The sequence below is a fragment of the Pyrgilauda ruficollis genome, unplaced genomic scaffold, assembly GCF_017590135.1.
Source record: "Pyrgilauda ruficollis isolate IOZ18807 unplaced genomic scaffold, ASM1759013v1 scaffold3, whole genome shotgun sequence".
Classification (NCBI taxonomy): domain Eukaryota; kingdom Metazoa; phylum Chordata; class Aves; order Passeriformes; family Passeridae; genus Pyrgilauda; species Pyrgilauda ruficollis.
This window is the reverse complement of record NW_024524377.1, coordinates 21900219-21921642: the sequence shown is the minus strand read 5'-3', so window position 1 is coordinate 21921642 and position 21424 is coordinate 21900219. Positions and strand designations below refer to the sequence as shown.

At 43.9% G+C, this 21424-nt stretch overlaps 1 protein-coding gene across 3 annotated transcripts in view; it reads right to left on the bottom strand.

Moving 5' to 3' along the window:
• Positions 1 to 20828, bottom strand: part of ITPRID2 (ITPR interacting domain containing 2) — a 42738-nt gene extending 21910 nt beyond the window's left edge. For 2 of the 3 annotated variants that reach the window (XR_005955562.1, XM_041472846.1), the window contains exons 1-9: positions 20160 to 20670; positions 20011 to 20062; positions 14989 to 15038; positions 14104 to 14160; positions 11429 to 11465; positions 10101 to 10199; positions 9438 to 9646; positions 7956 to 8650; positions 4264 to 4336 (exon numbers count right to left, since the gene is read on the bottom strand). Coding sequence is in view for 2 of the 3 variants with exons in the window: in XM_041472846.1 (XP_041328780.1) it covers positions 4264 to 4336; positions 7956 to 8650; positions 9438 to 9646; positions 10101 to 10199; positions 11429 to 11465; positions 14104 to 14160; positions 14989 to 15038; positions 20011 to 20062; positions 20160 to 20376 (1489 nt within the window). In the remaining variant the exon portion in view is untranslated. Of the gene's footprint in view, positions 1 to 4263; positions 4337 to 7955; positions 8651 to 9437; positions 9647 to 10100; positions 10200 to 11428; positions 11466 to 14103; positions 14161 to 14988; positions 15039 to 20010; positions 20063 to 20159; positions 20671 to 20706 lie in introns of those variants that run through there. The other variant, XM_041472847.1, reaches the window with a different exon arrangement.
• Between the last annotated feature and the right edge of the window lie 596 nt (positions 20829 to 21424).

Here is a 21424-nt window from a genome sequence, read left to right as displayed (position 1 = left end):
ATTCACACTGGCCTCATTTATCCATGGCATGTGACTGGCACAGTATGAACAGATTCAAACTGCCTTGGTTCAGCCTAAGGAGACCTATCCCCTTTATACAGTTATCCCTTGCTTTCTGTGCTACACAGCTGCTAGGATTTTTTTAACATTCTAAAGCAAATAAGAAAAGACGTTTTCTGAGTAGTCATCTGCTACAACACCCTCCCCTGGTCCTTTGCAAGTTCTTAGGGTTCTCCACAACACCACTATGATGTAAATGCAGTAAAAAATTATAAAGAGCTTGAATATCTACTGAATCAGTTGTGAAATGACAAGGTTTGCTTCTGTAAAGACTGGAAATACCAACTAGTACACTGGGATAAACAGATACGTCATGGTATCCACCCTCTTGACAAGACTGATCCAGCTATGTAGCCTGCTCTACAGCACCTGGCTATCTCTCAGATTCAAGCAAACAAAGGGAAAATAGGAAAATACTTCAAAAAAAGCTACAGAGTTACATTTGGCTCTTGACTAAATGGCGTCCTAGCAAAGGAGAATCTTAAGGAGTTTGCGATGAGATATGTGTCCCCTCTCTTCACCTCGAGTGCAGAAAATTCAGCACCAAAGGTTGGTTGACAGGGGCCATCTCTTGACAGGGGATCATCCCTTGCCCTGTGCAACCCCAGCAAGGCAATTGTACCTTCTCCAAAAAGGTACCACTGCACAACTGACTCTGCCACTCAAAGCTACTGTCAACACTGCACAGAGGAAATCTTCTGAACTACTGGGAGAAGGCCAGGGCAGGATAATAACGAAAGTGTGGAAGAAGGAACCAGCTACAACAAACAAAACCAGCAGGAACAATCAAACTCCCATCCCAGTTTAACAGAGCACAAATGAAAATGCTTATTGGATTGCTGTTTTAAATTACATTTTAAAAAAAATCAAAGTATATTTGGGCACTGAATATATGTCAAAAAATGTGTGTATTCATAAATAATCTAAATAAACTGAAAATGTTCTAAACAAAGAACACATGATGAAGAAACAAGTTTGTGGTTTAGAAAATGTGAGAGCAGATTCATCAGAGCACCCCTGAGAGGGAAATTATTAGTTCATCTATTGTAACATAATAATGAGCCACCAGTGTCAGTCTCACCTCTTCTGTGTCACTCAACTGCTCACACAGAATAGAAGAAATATGTGGAAACTGTCCATAACATTTTAACATTCGTTTCTTGTACCTGCAACTTGTTTAAGTTCAAATGCACTTTGTATTTCATAAGATAATCATGAAACTAACATTCCCAACTTAACTATGAGGTATTTCATTATGGGATTAAATATCAGTTGTCCCTTCTTTGCATACTGATCACACCATGCACCCCAGCACTAACAAAACCAGCCCAATAGGGAGCCCTGCTGCAAAAACTCTCTGAGTCCTGGGGGATTTCCTTGCATCTGGACAGATAAGCGCAGACTCCCACAAATACTAAATCTGTTCCAGATGTTTTCTTCTCACTCCCCCATCTCCAGCCTCCTGTGGAGCTGCACCCACAGAGAGCTATAAATACAATAATATATTAAGGACAGGAAGTGCTGATGATGTGATTTCTTCCCTTTCAAGGATTAAATTTGCAAAACCAATAACCACTTTTGACTATCAGCGTAGGATGCCTTAAAAGAAACAGGTCTGTGGCCACTCAGAATTTCACAGAGCCATGCTGATGCCAACAACCAGACATTCATGAATTGCAGGGTCTTGAGAACACCTTTTCCTCTAGGCATTGTACCTGTATTTGTCTTGCTTTTGGGGCATTTTTTTGGAATGGAAGGTGCTGCTGTATGATATGTCAGTAAGAATTTTGGTTTTGCACTAACAAACCTTTCTACCAGATAACTTTGCAATCCGCCTTTTTATAGTGGACATTTAGCAGTGCTGTGTGTTTGCAAACTAGCTGAAGCTTTTCATTCTTGTGCTCCCAAAAAAAACCTGAGATGAGAAACATGCTTTAATTGCGAGTCTAAGCAACAATAGACTGTGTTGTTCAACCATAATAGTCAACAGTCAGCCAGACTATTTCAGTAGGAAAGAGAATCTCTTTGTTTTTTTCATTTGAATACTTCACTTCTTACTAAAGGCCCTCTCAATATGCCTTACAAACCGCTGTAAATTTCAGAGAAAGCATCCATAGCCCTCTGTGTAGATGCAAAATGACACTGCAGCGTTTCTAATCATCTGTACCAAAGAATACCAACCCTACTAATGGACAAAGAAATACTACCACATAAAAAAAGAAGTAGAGAAGTATTCCTTCAGGGGAAGTATTCATCTGGATCAAATTTTTGGTTTATGTGTGCTTATGCACCATAGAGACAAAGCCACTGAAAAAGGTGGGTTTGTATAAGGATTGTCAACTGAAATCACATTGCAACAGAGGACCTGTGGTTGAATTTCATGCTGATCCCACCTCATGAAATTGCTAGTGAGATGGCATTTCACATTCAGACACAATGGCCAGCATTTTTAATAAGTGACCACTAACTTTGGATGCCTTCTAATTTGGTGAACATCCACACTCTGAGAAAGCAGGCTGAAAGGCCTCCATGTTGTCTCATGTTGGACAACTTGCAAAAATACAAAAAAAAGTTGGCTACAGTTTTTTTTTTACATTTTGGGTAAGTTCTCCATCAAATGTTCTCCCTCTTGGCAACTTGACTGAAATCCACACAGAACACAGTCTTAAATTTTTTGCATCTCTCAGGTGAAATAAAATGCTGGTCTTGGACTAACTTTTAGCAAATGTGCAGGCATTGATACCCTTGTCAGATAAGTCATAAAAAACTCTAGGCAACGCCTGCCTGATAATAAAGTGTCACCACTAATCTGTGAGAAGTGTATTCAGAAATAGGAGGGACATAGTGCCTGGGAAACATGACCCAGCACGGCCTGCTTCTGTCAGACTGAAGTCCCACTGCTACAACTGTTGGTAGCTTTCAGCAAGTACACACAGGACCATTCACTCTTCTTTCTTTGAGGTGGAAGAAGAGGGTAAAAAGGGTAAAATAACTACTGGGAGCAGAAAAGATGAAAACAAGTATTTTTTCTCCTCCCTGACTGCATCTCCTGGTCCCTTAACTTGGTTTTCTCTGCAAAGCTCTCCCTGGAGCTGGAGAGGGCAGGCAAACAGGAGACCTGCCCGATAAAGACTGCACCTCCTTTCATGTAGTCATGTAAAGCAGGTGGAGGAAGGAGGAAGCATGTAAGGAGGAAGTACTGGGAACGTCAGAGATTCAGCTTCTGGCAATCCTTGGTGGCCTGTGTTTGTAGCAGAGGAAGCTTAGTGAGCACCAGGCTGTGTTGTGCAGAGCACTGATGAACAAGTAGCACAAGATACCACCAATAATCAGGCATTACCCTCCAACACTTAGTCCAGGGCACTCTCAACCATGTTAATGCAATTCAGCTGACAGTTCACACGACTCTCAATTCATTTGTGCAAATGCAAATAAGATGATTTCTGTTTCTTTAGACAGGTTTTTCTGCCTCTCTTAAGTATCTAGAGATGCTATTCATGTTTCACTAAGAAATTGCATGCACCTAAGCACCTCCCTAAGTGCAACAAGCTCTAGTTCCTCTTTAATTAAATGTATCAGCTAGAGAATGAACTTCACTGGCTGGTACTGGGCAAAGTAACAATCACAAAATAAACTTAAAAATCAGCTTTATCCCCCTCCCAAGCCATAAAACACATAAATAAGAATTTGAGATGAAAGCACAAACTAAGTGAACCACAACAGCCAGTGCACAGTGTTCTCCACGTGAGGGACTACAGTTTCCACGTGGGTGTAGAGACACTAGTTTTCTGTGCAGGCAGCCTGCAGACAGAGCAGTAGTGCGTAGGAAAAAGCTGCATGTATCATGCAATTTAGGTTTAAAACAATGTAATTTCAGTTTAAATGGGTACCTTAAATTAGAGGATCTACTAAGGGGAAAAAAAAAATCCCACACAGTCTGAATTAACATTGCAGGCCACCTGAACTATCATCCATTATACAAAAGTGAAAACAGCCAGTGAGGTTATAGGGCTGTTGTCTTGCCTGTAATTTGGTTGCCACTTTGTAGTAATGTTCTGTGATTTAGCTAAAAAAGAAACCCAGATCTTTTTTATTTCTAGAGAGAAAACAAACTTTAGAAGCTTAAAATATCTGAATCAGCCTTTCAGAGATGGAAGGACACTCAGCAGGCTGCTGTCCTCACAGAAGTTGCAGTCTACTCACCTTTCCTTGACTTGGTCACTGCTAGCTGATGTGTAGCTGAAACGTGAGGTAGATCCCCCTCTGTACTCTGGATCTATCAGGAAGAGACGAATATTTGTCAGGCCAACTGGAATATATTCCTGTGCTTAAGAATGCCTAAGCTATACACACTGCACGTGCAGGAGGAGGTTTTGGTGGTTTTTATGTCCAATTTAACAGCCTATACTGATTGAAGGAGCAAATTGTGATCTCCTTGAACCAGCCTTCACCAGGCATTCAGCAATGCTCCTGGAGGAGATCAGTGATCCTTGGGCAGCACCTCCCACGCACAGCACAGACCTCCCCTCTGCACGCAAAAGACCTGGAAATCACATCCTGTGACAACACTGAGCTCTCAGTTCCTCTTTGACAAAACACTAAAATTACTGTGTGACAACACCTCTGACCACCTTTACACTACTGTCTTTTTCCGGTCAGAACTCGTGGCCCTTCATTTGAATAGAAAAGACAAGTACAATAACGTAGAAAAGTGTATCAGGAGGTCAGCACTCAAGGACTGCCATCTGCTGCCCTACCAACTATTTCCTACAAGCCACCAGTCGGACCCAGACCCAGCCAGAACTTACTCCAGACTTCACCACGCCACCACTCGTGGAAATAATTCTTATGAAAGGAAGATAATGTATTCAGATCCATGCATGTTTCAACTGGGAAATTTAAAACTACATAAAAATTAATCCTTTCACTCAAGAACTTTGTGAAACACAGTCTTTTTAAGAAAGCAGTTCTCAGGCAAATGTTCAAACAATGAAAAGAATATGCCTAAAATCTCAACAGGGAGGACTTTGTTTGGTTCAAAACCTAGAAAATGTTCTCTCTTTTCGCATGTGATCCGGAAAAAATCTAATGGATCACATGCAAGTCTACATGCACAACCCCCCCATCCAACAACCCTTCCCTCTAATGGGGCTGCCAGCCCAGTTTCAAAATGATCATGCAATGAATTTATCTCAAATTTTATCAACTTAAAAATGTAAAAATCTAGATACTGATATTGATAAGCCAAAATCAGTATTTGACTAAAGAAGAGACAAATAATAATTTTATATATTTGCATTGATCTCATGTGTATAGCAGCCACAAGAGTGCATTTTCTTAGTTACAAAGGTTTTGAGTACTTGGTCTGAACTTTTCACCAGCAGCATTACTTTTGCACAATAAATATAGTGGCTTCTGTTCTTTTAGGAGATGAAGGCTGTACCAAAGGGGAAAATCCTTATTTCATCCAAGTGCAGGGGAGCATAGAAGGGGCTCACCATTTAAGATTAGGAAAAATTTAGTTGGTTTTTTTGTTTGTTTGTTTGTTTTGGTTTTTGTTTTTTGGGGTTTTTTTTTTGTTTGTTTTTTTAACAAAGAGCAACAAGTAGTCTTACAGACACTTTACAAAACTGCCCTTCCAGGAAAGGTGTCTTGATTGTCTCAAACCTCAAACCAGTTTCTGATGGCTCAATTTGCAGCACTCCAAAAGTTAAGCCTCTACTCATTTAAATACCATCCACCTCCTGTCCTTGGCTTTGAGACAGCATTCCAACCGTGTCCGCAGCACAGTGCAGCTCCTCAAGCACACAGAAGCTCCTTCCCCACCCCTCCAGCCAGTATTCATGCTGGTAAGTGACCTTCAGGACTGTCATTGGCCACTCAGGAGTGGGTGTTTGGGGGAAATCCTGCCCTGACTCACTCCCACACTAGCTATCTTCACAGCCACAGACTTCCGAAGGGCACGCAAACCTCCAAGGCATTTGTTAAGCCTTGGAAAGAACTTCCTTGATATATCTGTCATCTTTCTTATGCATAAGAATGCACTCCAAGCCAAGCTAGGAAAACAGGGGGAGGAGTTACTGTCACTGTTTCTAATACAGTTTATTGTTCTTTACACCCTGCTTAGAGACGCACAAAAATAAAATCCCGCTGCCAGGAATTGTTCTAAAATGTCTTCAGCAAAACTGAATCCCTCCCTCCTAGAGATCTGTAGGGAGTTGATAAGTATATACTATATTGCATAAACAAAAGATCCACCACATAAAAAAAATCCCATCCCACATCATATGCTGTCTTGCCAAAACAGCTGTGTTTATGCCTGGCATCACCACACAAAGTGTGCAACCAAAACTTCGCAAACACATCATACTTGCGCAGAATTCAGCGAGCCTTTCCAGCCAGCTTACTCTGAAGGAAAATTCCACACCTCTTTTTAATAGAAACACATGTATATACATGTATGTAAAATACACTAATTGTTATAGTTTTGCCCAAGGGCACCAAAAATGGATTTCTCCTCTGAAATATACAGCAAAAATGCATTGCTGCTCAGTCCCATCCAATTGTGCCAATGCAAACATTTTTTGTAGCTACACAAGCTGTATCAAGAAAATTATCTGGCTGAAAACTAAGCCAGGAAAAAGAAATAAATCAAAATACACTGAGTTTCTTTTTCCCCTCTCAACTGGACTAGTCCTTTGTTCTGGTTCAGTAGATGGCCACACAACATGTGGGTAGGACACACTGGAATAAACAAGTGCTAGGAACCACAAGAGGCTTGATTACCTTTTTTTTTTTTTGCTTAATAAGCACCTTCAGCTACAACATTAGTTGATCTAGAAGAGCTTGTCATGACAATATGACACCAGACACAGTACCTACAAAATCATCACTTCATAATTCACTGTAAAATTGTGGGGCTTTTCTATTCACTTGCTTTCTCCATTTCACTGCTGAAATCACAATATCCTTTGTTTTATATATCTATTTCACATAGACAAAAACTCAACTGCTGAACTTTTAACAGTCACATTGAAATATGTCCACAAAAGCATCTACTCATTTAAGAATATTGAGCCAGTTCTTACAATTTGAGCTGCAAGTCTATACAAAAATTGCATTCTTGAATCTGTAGGGTGGATGTTTACAGCCTAATAAACAAATCACTTACAGGAACCTGGGAATTAAAATTCCTCTGGGACAATTATCAATATGAAAATGGATATCTGCATATATGAAGATGTTAAAAGACACCTAGCATAGACTTTGTAATTAAGTCGTTGCAAAACATCATGTCACAGTGACTTTCAATGCGCTAACTTCCAGAGAACAAATAAATCAGCTTAGAGCAGATCCTTATCAAAACTGGAAGTTGCACAAGATGAGCACCTCACACTGCATGAAAGCCCCTCCTCTGTTTCACTGCAGCAAAACTCTCGCTTTATTCACAAATTTATCTTTAATCAACATCAATTAATAAACTGAATTTACTTCTAGGCAACAAAAGTAATGATTTCTAGTTAACAATTTAAGTAAAGTAAAAACTAAACACAGGTTTTGCTGCATACAAAGCCTAACCTAGATTTACTTACACAGGGAAACCTTCCCAGGAGTTATGCCAGTGATAGCAATTACATGAATTTGATTTAAAAAAAAAAAAAAAAAGAGAGAACTTTCCCACTGACTGAGGAACAACAGCAGCAGCAGCACCAAGTTACCTCATTAAGAGGATCAATTAGAGCAGCCTGCAACTGCTGAGAAAGCGCAACACTCGGAGAATTTAAAGTATTCCTGGAGAAAACACTGTTAACTGCACAGGAGGGAACATTCCTGTGCTGGCAGACAGGGAGTTATGTAAACTGTATGCACAAAGAAAGTCATGTATCTTCACCCACCTCCTCCATCTCAAAGGAGTCCTTCTGCTGCAGCATTAGGTTCATTATGGACGGGTTTGCGAGGGGAGCGCAGGGGTCTCTCCCTGGTGACGCTGTGCACAGTCTCTGTGTCAGGACACTGCTGTCAGAGGTACTGGAACTGCTGCTGAGGCCTGGCGAGTCCAAAAGACCGGGTTCTTCGCATGATCTATCCTGGGCACTTGCCAACCTGCCACCCTGCCCGTCTGCTGGAGGCACAGAACCCTCCTGTGCACCGTCCGCCGCAGCAGGGAGGTGCGCAGGTCTCTCTGCGTTTGCAGCCTTTGCCTGACTGCCGGCTATCTCCTCCTTCACAGGAGCCAAAAAAGAGGGACAGTCTTTCTTCTTAGGATATTTTGGCAATTTAGATTCATTTTTAACATCATTTTCCTCACTCCCTCCTTCAGCTGGACTTTTCCCTTTTTCAACAGGCGAAGGACTTGAGGAGCTGCTGCCGTCAGCTTGCTGTGTGCCACACAGATTGAGTTTTGACAGGGTCTTCATTAACCGACTGGCTGTGTTGCTGCGATTCAGAGGGGGAGGGCTGGATGCCTCTTTGCTGGAAGACACTGAATTCATACTACCAATTTTCTGCAAAGGAGTCCCAGAGACTTGAGAATACAAAGAAGAAAAAGCATTGGCCACAGTAGTAAGCACTTCAATCTGACGAAAACGACCTGCACAGGAACAAAACACATATCTGAAGAGGGAATTTTCATCACAATCTCTGCCCAACCCCACAAATCTTCTCCTAGTTTTATCAGGGGCCTCTAAGGCTGAATGAACACTTCCTAGGCCTGTAACATGAAAGCGATACCCTACTATGGAAAAAAAGCATCTTTACTAAATGCACAAGAACAGCGTGCAAAGTTCTCCCGAACTAAATCAGTGGCATATGTGTGTGAATGCAAGTTTATTTACAAAATGTTAGAAAGGAAGTGTTACTCAAATTGCTCTCTCCAGCTACAACTACAAAAGGACAGCTAAGCCCTCATTTCAGCAGTGCTCATTACTGATCCAACAAAGCTCTTGTCCAAGTCCATAGAAATACTGCCCCAGATTTCAACAATGACAAAAATAGGTCACTGCCACCCAGAACAAAAATCCCACCCAGGGACTGAAGAACACCAGAAATAGAGGGATATTGCTATTTGTTTCAGTGCTCTAAAGCTGCAACAGAAGAAAAGATGAGAATGATACAAACCAGAAGGCAGCATACCTTACAGGATGCCTCTTATTTCCCTCCCCCACTACAAACTCTTCCACTCACCCCAAGGAGTACCACCCTGGTGGTCATCTCTTGCCTATTTAAGACCAAGCAAGAGTTTTATTATGAATTCTGAATGGAATGTTTGCCTTTAGAGTAACAGAGTTTTTCCAGAATATTAGATACACACCTCTTTTGGGGTTGTTTACATAGTTAACAAACTCATAAATAAACTGTGCTTCAAAAAACATACTTACTTGTTAAAGCAAAACTTGGATTTTCTACTTCCATGCGCTGTATTTGGGCATTCAAAAACACTTTGATATCTATCCCTCTGGCAAATGATGATGAATTAAAAAATCTTGCTGGAATTTTTGAAGCAATATCTGGTTCATCTCTTCCAAACCCAAGGTTATAGAGCACTTCTTCAGGATCTTCCTCATAAAGCTCCAGTAATTCAGAAACGCTAGACAAACGAAAGTTATTAAAAATCTACGTGAGTCCTTTTAAGATCCAGTCCCTTCTATCAAACTGCTAACTCAGCCCAGTAACCACTGTGGTTTACCAAACTTTTGACTCCTACAACTCAGACTAGTTTTGGAACTGTGGAGATCTCTGCATCTAAAGATTTTGTTCCCATCATGAGAACCATTAGCCTAGACACATCACAGATCCAATCCTGTAATTTCTAAAATCAGTCCTATTCTGCAGAGCTCATATTTTAAAATGCCATTAAAAGTTCAGGCATTTTTAATGTTTAGGTCCATTTGTTACCATTTACTGAAAACCACAACAAAAGACAAACAGAAGTTTTCCAAGCAACCAAATGAAAATTCCTTTCTCAGCTACTAAATGCAGCAAGGCACATAAAACAAGCCAAGTCCATAACTGAGAAACAGACCTTTTAAGCATAGTTTTACCTTGAAACAGTCGCGCTGCTTTTTCCAGAGCCGGTAGAGTTCATACTTCTCCCCTTCTGATGGAACTGCAGCCTCCTGTCCTTTGCCAGTACACCATTGCTGTCAACACAAACAGAGAGGACCCCTGTGATAAACCTCTTCTGTTCAGCGACTTGATTCTCTGTCTCACTGGAGAGCTAACCCGCCAGCACTGCCGAGTTTCTCTTTTCCCCTTCAGTGTTATCTGGTTTATATTAGCCATGTCATTTATTGAAATACAGAAACAAAAGCAAACCCTGGGCCACCTCAGTAAAAATGCACATAGACGTATGACTTTGAAGGCAAATGTGAGCTGAGAAAACAACCCCTGATCTGCCCTTGCTGCCCCACCCTCCCTGTTCCCACCCTCCTCCAGTAAGGAAGCCCAGCCTCGGGTGAGCTGTCCTTGCCCTGCCTTTTCCTGCCTCCCCTGGGCCACTGCCTCTTCCAGCAGGACCACCTCCTCACGCAAGGCCACCCCCAACACGCCTCGGGTACCCTGCTCACCCCAGACAGAACCTGCCTGGACCCGGCTGGGGAAGCTGAAGAGGCTCCGGGCACGGAGAAATGAAGCAAGATGAGCTCCAGCCCACACTGCTGGCCAGTCTCTTTCCCAACCCCAAACTATTTCTTCCCTGCATCTGGAGAAGCTGCCTGAGCACTAGGTGGTATCCTGGGTTCAGACATACTTTTCCTGTTAATCTCTCTGAGGAACAAACTGTTTTCCCCCTGAACAGCCACCAAGAAACCAAAGGTGGCAGAGGATTCACCTAAGAGTGTATATTTATGTATGGAGCCCGACTCAGGAGGAATAGAGAGGATGCTTTCCACAGGGGCTGTGCAGTATTCACTGAAGTTTCAGTGGGGTTTTAGTTTCAGTACATTTCATTTAGAAGCTCTAACCATCTCTCTTGTCTCAAAGTCTTTTTTCCCCACTCCCAAAACATATCTGCTGTGACAGGCAAAATTAATTTTCCCTTCAAATTTCTGAAACAGTGAGCAATCAGTGAGGCAAAGAAGGTTAATCATGCTACATTGCTAAGATTTGTCATTTCTCTGTTTTCCTCCTGCTACTCCAAAATCTATGTCAGGTCTGCTGAAAGAATATAAAATCTTATTTTTTTTTTCTGCACTTCCTAACGACACTTTCTGTATTATCTGAATCACTTCCTTCACTCTCATGTAACAGACACAAGCAGAAGAGCTTTAGCTCTGTGGTAGCCCTCATGACTTCCACCACCCATTCTCCCCCCACCCTTCAGCATAAATATTCCTCTGAAGTAAACAAACACCAAAAAAAAGATGTTTACCATGTTTCTGTTTGGGTATCACTCCGTAATTGATTAGCTGTAGAGAAAGAAGAAGAAGTTATATCCAGACCTCTTCAGAACTATACTTCTCACAACCAGCACAAAGAAGCAGACAGCAAGCACATTTGCCAACAGTCCTGCATAAATCAGGTTTTACTTCTTCCATATGTGATTGTCAAGGGTTTCTAGTATACAGCTGATCTAAAAATGATCTGGTATATTAAAGCTCTGTTTAAAATTAAATTTCATATGGACACACATTTACATCCTGTCATTAATCTTATTACTTGAAATTTAAATTGCGATAAGCTGGTAATTGTTATATAAACCATTTATTGCTTTGCAACTGAAGACATGATTACCAGCTGCAGGGCTGTTGCTGGGTGGGAAGGGGAGGAGGACAAGCAGGCACGCAAAGATTGCTCCAGGTGAGAAAGTAAAGAATATAAGAGAGACTGAGACTGTTTGTTCATCTTTTCATCAGCAAAGTGGGGCAGGGCCCTGGCTGCCTGAGCTGTGCAATACATGGACCAAGCTCAGTGAAGCCCTTGGTGCTGATGGGGCCAGCAGTTGTGCTCAGAGCTGACAGGGCAGCAGGGATAGCTGACAGGGCTCAGAGCTGATAGACTCAGGAGGGAGGCTGTCTGCCAGGTACCAAACCCCTGGTCACCAGGCTGACAGGGAAGTCAGCACTTTCCACAGCTGGATCACATGGGAATGTTCCAGGCAGCACTATTCTTTCAGAACTGAACTTCAGACTTAAACTGTCAGTTCCCCAAAGAGGCAACTCAGCATTAACAACTTGCCCCACGAGACAGGCAAGGAGAATGTGTCTGTTATAGCAGCCCTCAGAATCAGCTATGAAAAGAGTGATGTCACACAGAGCCAGGAAAACTCTGCATCTTGACCTGCTGTGCCAGCAGGGTAAAGTCAGCAACCACGAGTAAAACATGGAAAGCTCTCAGCCTCTCTCTTGGTTTCAGAGACATCACAAAGAAATGTATGCAAAACACAGATCCCACATCTCTTCTTTTTACTATTCTTGCCTATAATATGAAGGTAAGCCTATCTGTAAGGATTATCCAGTGACTAAGCTGAACAGCTGAACCATGGGTTTTACCAGCTCAGCAGTGGGCTGGGGTTATGGGTCCCTGCCCAATGCCCTCTGTACCATTCACACATGGCTCTGGCTTGCATCTGGACTCAGGCAGTCACAGCTGCACAAGGGCAGGCCATTCATCCCAGCCTCAAAGAGGCTGTCTGTCTGGCAGGGCACGCAGCCCTGCTCCAAGCAGCTCTGTTGTCCCCTTGTTCTTGGATGAGAAGCAAAGCCCAGCAGAAACATCCACATCATTATCCAGAAAAATCAACCAGCAATTCTAGTACTGGGATCTTTTCATCTGAACAAGCTAAATCATGCTAAAGACCCACAAAAACCAGCAGTCCTTGGAAATTTTAAGGAGAAAAAGTGAAAAGAAAAAAGTGACATGATGTACTAAAATCCACTGATTCTTGTGTTCTTGGTCATAGGCTCAGACCCTTGGATTATCACTACACAGAAACTTTTTCTATGAAATCTTTGTGCTGCAGGCAATCTAACAAGTGGAAAAGACTGTCAATAGGAAAATTTAATCCTATTTAATCTATTGCAGTAGGAGACTCATTTACTACTTTTCCATCATTATCTGATCAAGATCATTATCAGACAAACTTTTTTCCCATTAGAAGTCTTAAATCTTTAAAAATTAAAGATATTTCCTTCCTCCAGGCCTTGTCCCACTACTCTGACACTAACAGCAAGACAAGCGTGGAAGGAAAGGGCTTTCTACTACACCAGTTCTGGCACTTAGCAAAAGCGGTAATACAAAAACATTAAAAACTAAACTGCGAGTCTTGTATTATTTTTTTTAAACAATGAAAGCAGATAATGTCTTGTATCCCCTGTCCTACAGATAACCCCAGGACCTGGTTTGTGAGACATTTTTTTTTTTGCTATTTTACAAGATACTTCTGTTAGAACAGAATCCACAGTGCTTTTGCTAGCTGGTTTATGGGCACCTCTGATCTATGATCAATATCAAGGCTAGAAGTCTTTTTTACAAAGTCCACAGGGAACAGCCACATCTCCTTCCCCTTAAAAAAGGGAAGAGAAAGAAAAGGCAAGCAGCTAGCAACAGAAGAGTATGTATTGTGGTTGATCCAAAATACTTACTCAGCTTTGGTACTTTTCACTTTTAAAAGCACTTAGCTCTTAATGGGTTTGCCTCGTGGCTGACAGAATTTCATTCCTCCTTTCAGAAGCTCGCACATGCCACTCCCAAGGGATTCAGTGGAAGTGGGGCATGCATGGCTGCCAAGAGTAACCCATGGACAAGAAGAGCAAGTAGGAGAAATCACTTTCTCACAGCCTTGGTAAGTGCTCCAGGCTGTCCTGTCATCATGGGTATTAAAATGAGAGGGCAGAAGCAAATTCAGGGCTGCCTCTGACTTTTGGGTCAGAGACCCAGGGGTTTAACTCTAGCAATAGTCTAAATAACTTCAAAAACCAAATCTTCCTGCATTTTTTTGTGGAATTCATCCTGATTTTCTAGCCAATGCTGTCCTTCAAAATAAAAATCAGATGACTGAGTGTAATTTTTTTTGCTAGAAAAAGAGTCATAATCTGCCACACCCACCTTCAGCTCCCAGGGATAAGTCATCTTCAAAACTTCCTCCATTTCTCACCAGCATGCCTGAAAACATACAGTTAGCACTTCAACAACTACAATGCTCCAATGTTTTCCTTCCAGCTGCTTATCTAAAGATATTAGCAAGACACTTCATTTGATACAAGAAATAACTAGACTTTATTTACAATCCCTGCATTACTCATGCAGTTAAAATGCATTAAGAAGCAAGAAGTTACATTTCAGAACATAGCAAAATTATTTTGAAAGGGAACAACTAGAACACTGCTTTGGTTTTGCACTCAGAAACACCTCCTGGTCAATGTGTGAGCAAATTAAGTTCAAGTGGGAACCTGGAGGTACCACTCAGCACATCTGTGCCTTCAGCTGCTGTGTTATCTATCCTCCAGACATCTTACCAGGAGAATCCAGAGTCTGAGTCCAGCTGGGGCATTCCCCTCTCACCTTCCTGTACCAGATTAGGAGCTGAAGTGAAGACTCCAGGCACAGCAAGTAATTCTTCTTCACCCTGTCACTACCTGCACATTCCCACTGTACTTTGAACTTTAGTATTCAGACCTGCTCGGATAGTAAAATTTTCAGGTGTGGCAACCACAGTTATTAGAGGCAGAGACTGCCTAATGCTCTCCAGTTTGGAGACAAAATCATCTCCCTGTTTTTCACATCTGGGAGGTTTTTTAGAGCTTACTAAGATCTCCAGAAACCTATTCAGGTTCTTTTCCCCCTTCTCCAGTTTCTCAGGCACAATTGCTCCGCTGTGAGAATAACTCTGACCCGGCTTTGGTTTGCTACTAAAGACACCAAGACTCACACGAATGTCCTTGAAAACAGTTTCCAGCAAAAGCGATTTCAGTAGGTAAAACCCTTCCTTACCCTTCAACAGAGGATTGCTTTGCTCATCCAGGGAGGCTCCCAGAGGCGTTCTGAAACCACAGAAGAGATTAACACTACTTACAAACTTGCTGCTTCATGTCCTTCCTTACAGCATGTAACAAGCTTGTGATAGCAGCAGTTGTCCCTCCCTCCCTCCTTTCCTCCCTCCGCCCCCAGAAAGCACAAACATCTGACGACTGGCAATAACTTCCTAAACAACCCCCAGCCCTCTAAATAAATACACCTTGCAGAGAAAAACAACAAAACATAATAACTGCAAAGCTCAAACACCTTCAGGAGCAGCAGCTCCTGCTGAGGAAAATCTTGGACTTCTCAGAAAAATGCCCAGAAAAAACAAGCATGGATTTTTTAATTGATTAATTCAATCTCATTTATGCAGCAAAAACGGTTGCCATTTTTCTACACATTTAAAACTTTTTGGAGAAAGGGGTGAAAAGTTGTATTTGATGATCAGGAAGAATCAAGATAAAAAATCTTGACAGCTACGTTAGCTGTCACTTCTCAGTTCTGATGCTTTACAGGCTGTTCACACTAGTTCTTTTTTGGATGATCCCTCCCATAGCTGTTGCCTGAAAGGCAGGGGATTTGCCGAACCTCATGGTGCTTGAAAGGAGCAGCAGAAGCCTCACAAATGACAGGTCCAATCCCACTCTGGGTTCACACTGTATTTGTTGATACTAGCTAGATGTTTCCATATCTTGTCTCTCAGACATGTTTAACCAAAGCCTTGTCACTTCTAAGTAGCACAGCATTAACTTTCAATGCTCAAAACAAATTCAGAAATATAATACTCATAAAGAAGGGAAAAGCAGATTATTTATGCACCTACATTATGTATGTTTCATTTGAATTTTTAATTAGACAAACACATAAACCTACCCAAAGACCTGAAAGTAAACGGTGCTCTGATACAGTATTTATTTTGGTGCCATAGCCAAATTAAGCAATGAGAGTTTGCATCTGCTTTCTAACAGACCTTATACTTCACAACCTTATTTTTCTTTCCCTCTGAAAAGAGCTCACTCTCCCCAGATGCAGCCTGCTGATATGGAGCAAGCTCACTTCAACACGCCTTCTGCAAAGCAAAGCAAAGCAAAGCCAAGCCCCACCGTGGTGGGACTCCAAGGCAAACAGCCAGAGCATCCAGGTGCATAAGCACATTCCAGGTGACGGGACACACTCTGCCGAGGCTCAGATCTCCTGCATTTCTGGATGTCTGTCCAGTCTGAAAAAACTTAGGCTATATTGTCTAAACCTGTCAGGCTACAAGAAGCCTTGTGTTCTGAGGTAATAACTATGCTGGATGTTTACTCCCTGGCTCTGATGGGTGCACTCCCAATCTTCTCCCTCTCCTTCCTTGGTGACTCCCATGCCTCTATGTTTTTGATGTAGAAACTTGCTGGCATTGACTTTGACAGCCAAGGTCAGTGCCGCATGCAGTGGCTGGCAGCGAGCAGTAAAAACATCCATCAAAGCTGGCATTTTCCTTTCGAAATTCAGTCTGTCACCACTACAGCACATTAGCAGCTACCAGAAAAGCATCCTTGTCAACCACTCCTTGCTGCCCTACCTGCACAGCTACACACAGCTGCCATACACCCCCTGTCTTTGAAAAACTTGCTCTTCAGAGCTAGACAAAACATGAGTTTAAACAATAAAGTACCACACAAAAATCCTTTTGGACAGCAGCATGGATAGCTCTGCCTCTGCACCAGGCTGTTTCCCACCAGCAAGGCCCATGGCTCTGTCTCAGAGCAGCCCTGTGCACTTGGGAATGTTAGGGCTGCAGGACCCTTCCCCTTGCCGTGCCCTCAGGAAGGGGTCTCCCTGCCTCACACAGCCTCAAGGCTTCCTCTCACCCCAGAACTTTGTTCAGCTACCAGCTGTGGTCAGGTGGTCTCTCAGAACAAGACAAGGGTTTTGCACTGTGCTGTGGAAGTGTTTAAACCTCAGCTTTTAAAACCTTATCTGGGCAGAAGCCATGTTTATTTTAAACTTGAAGCAAAAAATCTCTTCTTTCTGAGGCATTTCAAGAACTCACTTCCTGCATATCTGCAGGAGATGGCTCCTAGATACCTCCCACATCCCCTGTATTACTGGCAGAGTTTAAATATATTCAATCAAAATAATACACGTCATCATAATAGTTGACAAAAATTTCTTTTTATCTATCAGTATAATACAAACACTTGTGCTTCAACTTTAATGAGCTTTCTTATTACTTCAAGATGCCTTTTCAAAATACGGGGAGAGAAAAAGAGGCCTTTTTCAAAGGCATGTGATTCCCAAAACGTGAATGAACCAGACACTTTGAGTAACATCTGACACTTTTTATGCCTCCATAATTCTAATCACAGCATGATAAATACTTGCTTTTTTGCTTTTGGGGTTTGCTGCTAGTTATTTCTTTACAAAAATCCCAAAACAACAAAATGGGTATCTATCAAGGTAAATAATATGGGAAATTAGGAACCCTCCTCTTCACTAAAGCAGATGTGAAACAGAGATGCCAAGTAATAAAAGCCCCAAACCACTAACATAAGTATCAAAGGACAGCTAGTAATTCTTTTTATCCATATTAGAACACCATTGATGCCTTTAGAAACAAACAAAGGAATAAAACTTACAAGCTGATCTATTTATGCAGTGGGTTGATATTAAGGTTTTTTGTGCTGCTGCCAACTCAAACCAGAAAACAAGATTTTAGAAGTGCCAATTTTCTTCTGATTTCACAAACACGTACAGAAAGTCGGAAAATGTGAAGGACTACTTTAGAAAATATGTAACAGAAAAAATATTGTATTCAGTAAGTGAATCTTCATTTGTAATAAAAGCTACATGGTAACTTGCTGTGGAGCTAACTTGTTAAAATAAGGTTGTGCCATGAACCAGAAGTAGCAGCTCGCTTTGTGTATGCTCACACTTTTTAGCAATCAAAGCTTGACAGCAAAACCAGTGTTATTAAACAAGCAAGAAATTTCAGGGATAACTTACAAATTGTAAATTTCACAATCGTTATTTTTAAACAAAACACTGTAGTATCTGCAGAGCTATCCCTTTGTCCTCTGCTAATGCTGTCCTCTTTTCCCATGTACATTGTTATCTAGCTTTCTATACATACAATCACTTATAACACTGCAAATTGAACTATCACTTTTCTGCACATGCCAGCAACTGCTTGCATGTACATTAGGCACAAAAAATTAAACTATTCTGCAGTTTAAAACACAAGGAACTGTGCAGCCCTTCACAGGCAGCTGGGACTGCATCTTCCAGACATGAACTGCAGACACTGGCACCCTGCACGCCACAGAGCAGAGGCTAACTCCTGTCTGAACAGCATTGTTTAGGAAATCTGGTTTTAAAGCCCTCCTGAGCAGAACACAAGATTCCTCTGAAAATACTTACAACAGTAAATAGCTGTACTTTAAAAGGCTACTGTGCAAGGAGAGCAACAGGTTTCACAAACATGAATTAACTAAATTTGTGGTTCTGTATTGGCAAAAGGAAAGTTAACTTGTGCTTCATTTGATATTTGTAAAACAAGATTCTCATATTTTTGAAATCAGCTGCCAGAGATGCAAGCACATTCCACAGAAATGTGTGGTGCCAGTTTTGATAACAGATAGTTACCACAGCACGGGTAGGAAATTGCAAGCTTTGTGTTATTACTCAAGATTTTTGGCCATCTATTAGATGTTCATGTTGTCACTTTGCAGCTTTGTGCTATTCCTTAAATTATATATGGAAATGTTAAGGACTACAGGGCCAGGGAAGGTTCTAGGCAGAAATCCTGCAGATTTAGACACAGTGGCAGTGCAGCATCAGGAAGAATATCTTCCCCAATGGCCTCTTTCCCCTCCAGTCCTTACATTTTTTGCCCTCCCCACTCAAACAATCCTTCCAAGAAAGCACTGAATTAATAATACTGATTTTAAGAAAACCTCCTAGTAGACCAACAGGACACCAGATCTGAATTAAAGTCAGAAAAATATTCTCTCATTCTAGCATTTTGGAAGAATGGTCTGTCAGGTCTGAACATTATATTTTAGGGATTAGTAAAATTTCAAGCCTGTAGCTGCCAACACCCTATCCAAGGCACAGCCTGTAAAGATCTGAAGAAAACTATATGGAGGATCCTATAAAACAACCCACACTTCAGTTACATACAGAGTAAGATCAGTCAGCTGCTTACTGGATCAAGAGATCACAAAGGCACAGCTGATCTCAGTGGTAAATTCTTGCCTTAACATAGCTGTTCTTAAAAAGAGAAAGAAACCACAAATATCAAATAGCAGAGGTCTTGAAATATCATTGTCAGCTACTGGAAAGCTGATTGTTAACTTCTCCCCATCACCTCTGCCTCCAAGGGCTGTTAGGACTGACTGGAGAAAAAGGACAAAAGCAACTGCTACTAATGTGGCACTTGTGCTTTTATGTGACTGAGGATGAAGAAAAAGTAATTCCATCAATACCTGTTCTAAACACCAAAGATTATTTTGCAATAGTAATAGAAACGCAGAATACATACACCATGCCTCAAGTTAAGGACAGAAGACATTAAGAGACTCAGATAAACCAAGTTAGTCTAAACTGTGGCATCACTGCTGAAGGCACGTAAGCACAGAGGCTATGCCGCGGAAGCACCGTTTCTTGAAATCTGCACCAAAAACCAGGCAAGGAAACAGCGGAAGCTTTAAACTGGAGCCCCTCGGTGAGAACCACTGCAGCTTCCAAAGTACCGCTGCCTTCCTGACCCTCCGCTGAGTTCCTCCCCCGGCGGCTGAAAGCATTCATGAGACGCCAGGGAGAGAAGCGGTGCCGAACGCCAGCTCCCGTGTGGCCACGCGTGCTCGCAGCGCTGCTCCGGTGCAGCCCGGCCGGAGAAGCGCCGGTGCCCGCTCCGCGGCCGTGCCCGCCTCCTTCCCTCCGTCCCTCCCTCCGCGCCGCGGGCGCTGCCCGGCCCCGCTGCCGCAGCGACCCGCCGGCGGGAGCACCCACCTGCAGTCCTTCAGCCATATCGCGATCTTCTCGTTGGGAACGCTGTGGCAGCCTTAGGGGCAGAGCAGGAGAGAGAAGCCGACAGTCAGTAACAGCGAGGCCGCCCCGCGGGGTCCCGGTGCCCGCGGGCTGCTGCCCTCGGCACTGACCTGCTCCTGCGGCCAGCGGCAGCTCGCCGCCGCCGAGATCCTCCTCCTCCTCCTCTTCCTCCTCTTCTTCCTCCTCCTCCTCCTCCTCGCCGCGGGCCAGCACCGCTGCCGAGAAATCCTCCGCTTCCGACGCCTGCCAGGAGTCGCGGCTCTTGGCCCAGGCCTTCCTCTTCTGGGTCGCCCCTTGCCACTCCTCCGCCGCCGGGGGCTGCTCCATCGGGGCGGCGGCGTCGGCGGGGGCTTCACGCCGGGAGGCGAGTGCCGGAGAGAGCCAGCCTGCCGGGCGAGCGGAGATGTGCCGTCCGTCCGGCTGTCCGTGCGCCCGTCCGGGGGCCGCGGGGCTGCCGGGGGGCGCGGGGCCGCCGTCCGCGCAGCCCCCGGGAGCGCGGCCGCCCCCCCTCCCCGCGCTCACACGCCGGCCCGCCCCAGACCCGGCCACCGCCGCCCCCCGGCCGCCCCCGGACGGGCGCTCCCGCAGGTGTCCGCCCCGGCCCGCCGGCGTCAGGGCGGGCAGAGCCTGGACGGCCCGGCTGCCCGCGGTACTCACATGTCGCGCCGCGGCGAGGCGGCGACGGAGGCTGCGCCCGCCCGGGCTGCGGGCGGCGGCGGCGGCGGCTCTGACTTCCTCATACCGCTGCGGGATGAGAAAACTCGGCGGCCACGTGACGGCGGCGGGGCCGGCGGCAGAGCGGGGCCTCCCGCCGGGGCCGGGCCGCCGCCTCGGGCAGGGATGCGGGGCAGGGATGCGGGCAAAAAGGAAAAGGCGCTGCGGCAGCGCGGCCCCTCGGGCCCGGCCGGGCTCGGAAGGGCCGGCCCTGGCCTGGGCCCGTAAAGGATGTTTTCAAACTACAAAAGATGCAAAGCAGCCATGAGGGACTTTGCAGGGTTTTATCCTGGGGGAACGGGAGTGGGGAGGGGAGAAAAGGCTCAAGGAAAAGGTACAGGATGTGTTCTGGGTACACACAGCCTTCTGCCTCACTTCCAGGGCTGTGAAATTAGATCAGCCTCTGCTTGGGCATAGGCTGGGGGCTGCAGGGACACCAGGAGCATCAAACCCACCCTCTTGAAAATTTTAGGTTTGAAGCCTTTATTGTCTCCTTCAGGATGTACTTAAGCCACCAGAATCAACTGATAAACCCAGCAAAAGATGAACCAGTCTCCATATGTGCGAAGGAGGTGCCACACAAAAGGCTGCTTTCACTGTGGGGGCCGAGTGCCATTGCTAAAGCGCTGTCTCCTTGAGGAGGAGACCAGCCTGTCAGCAG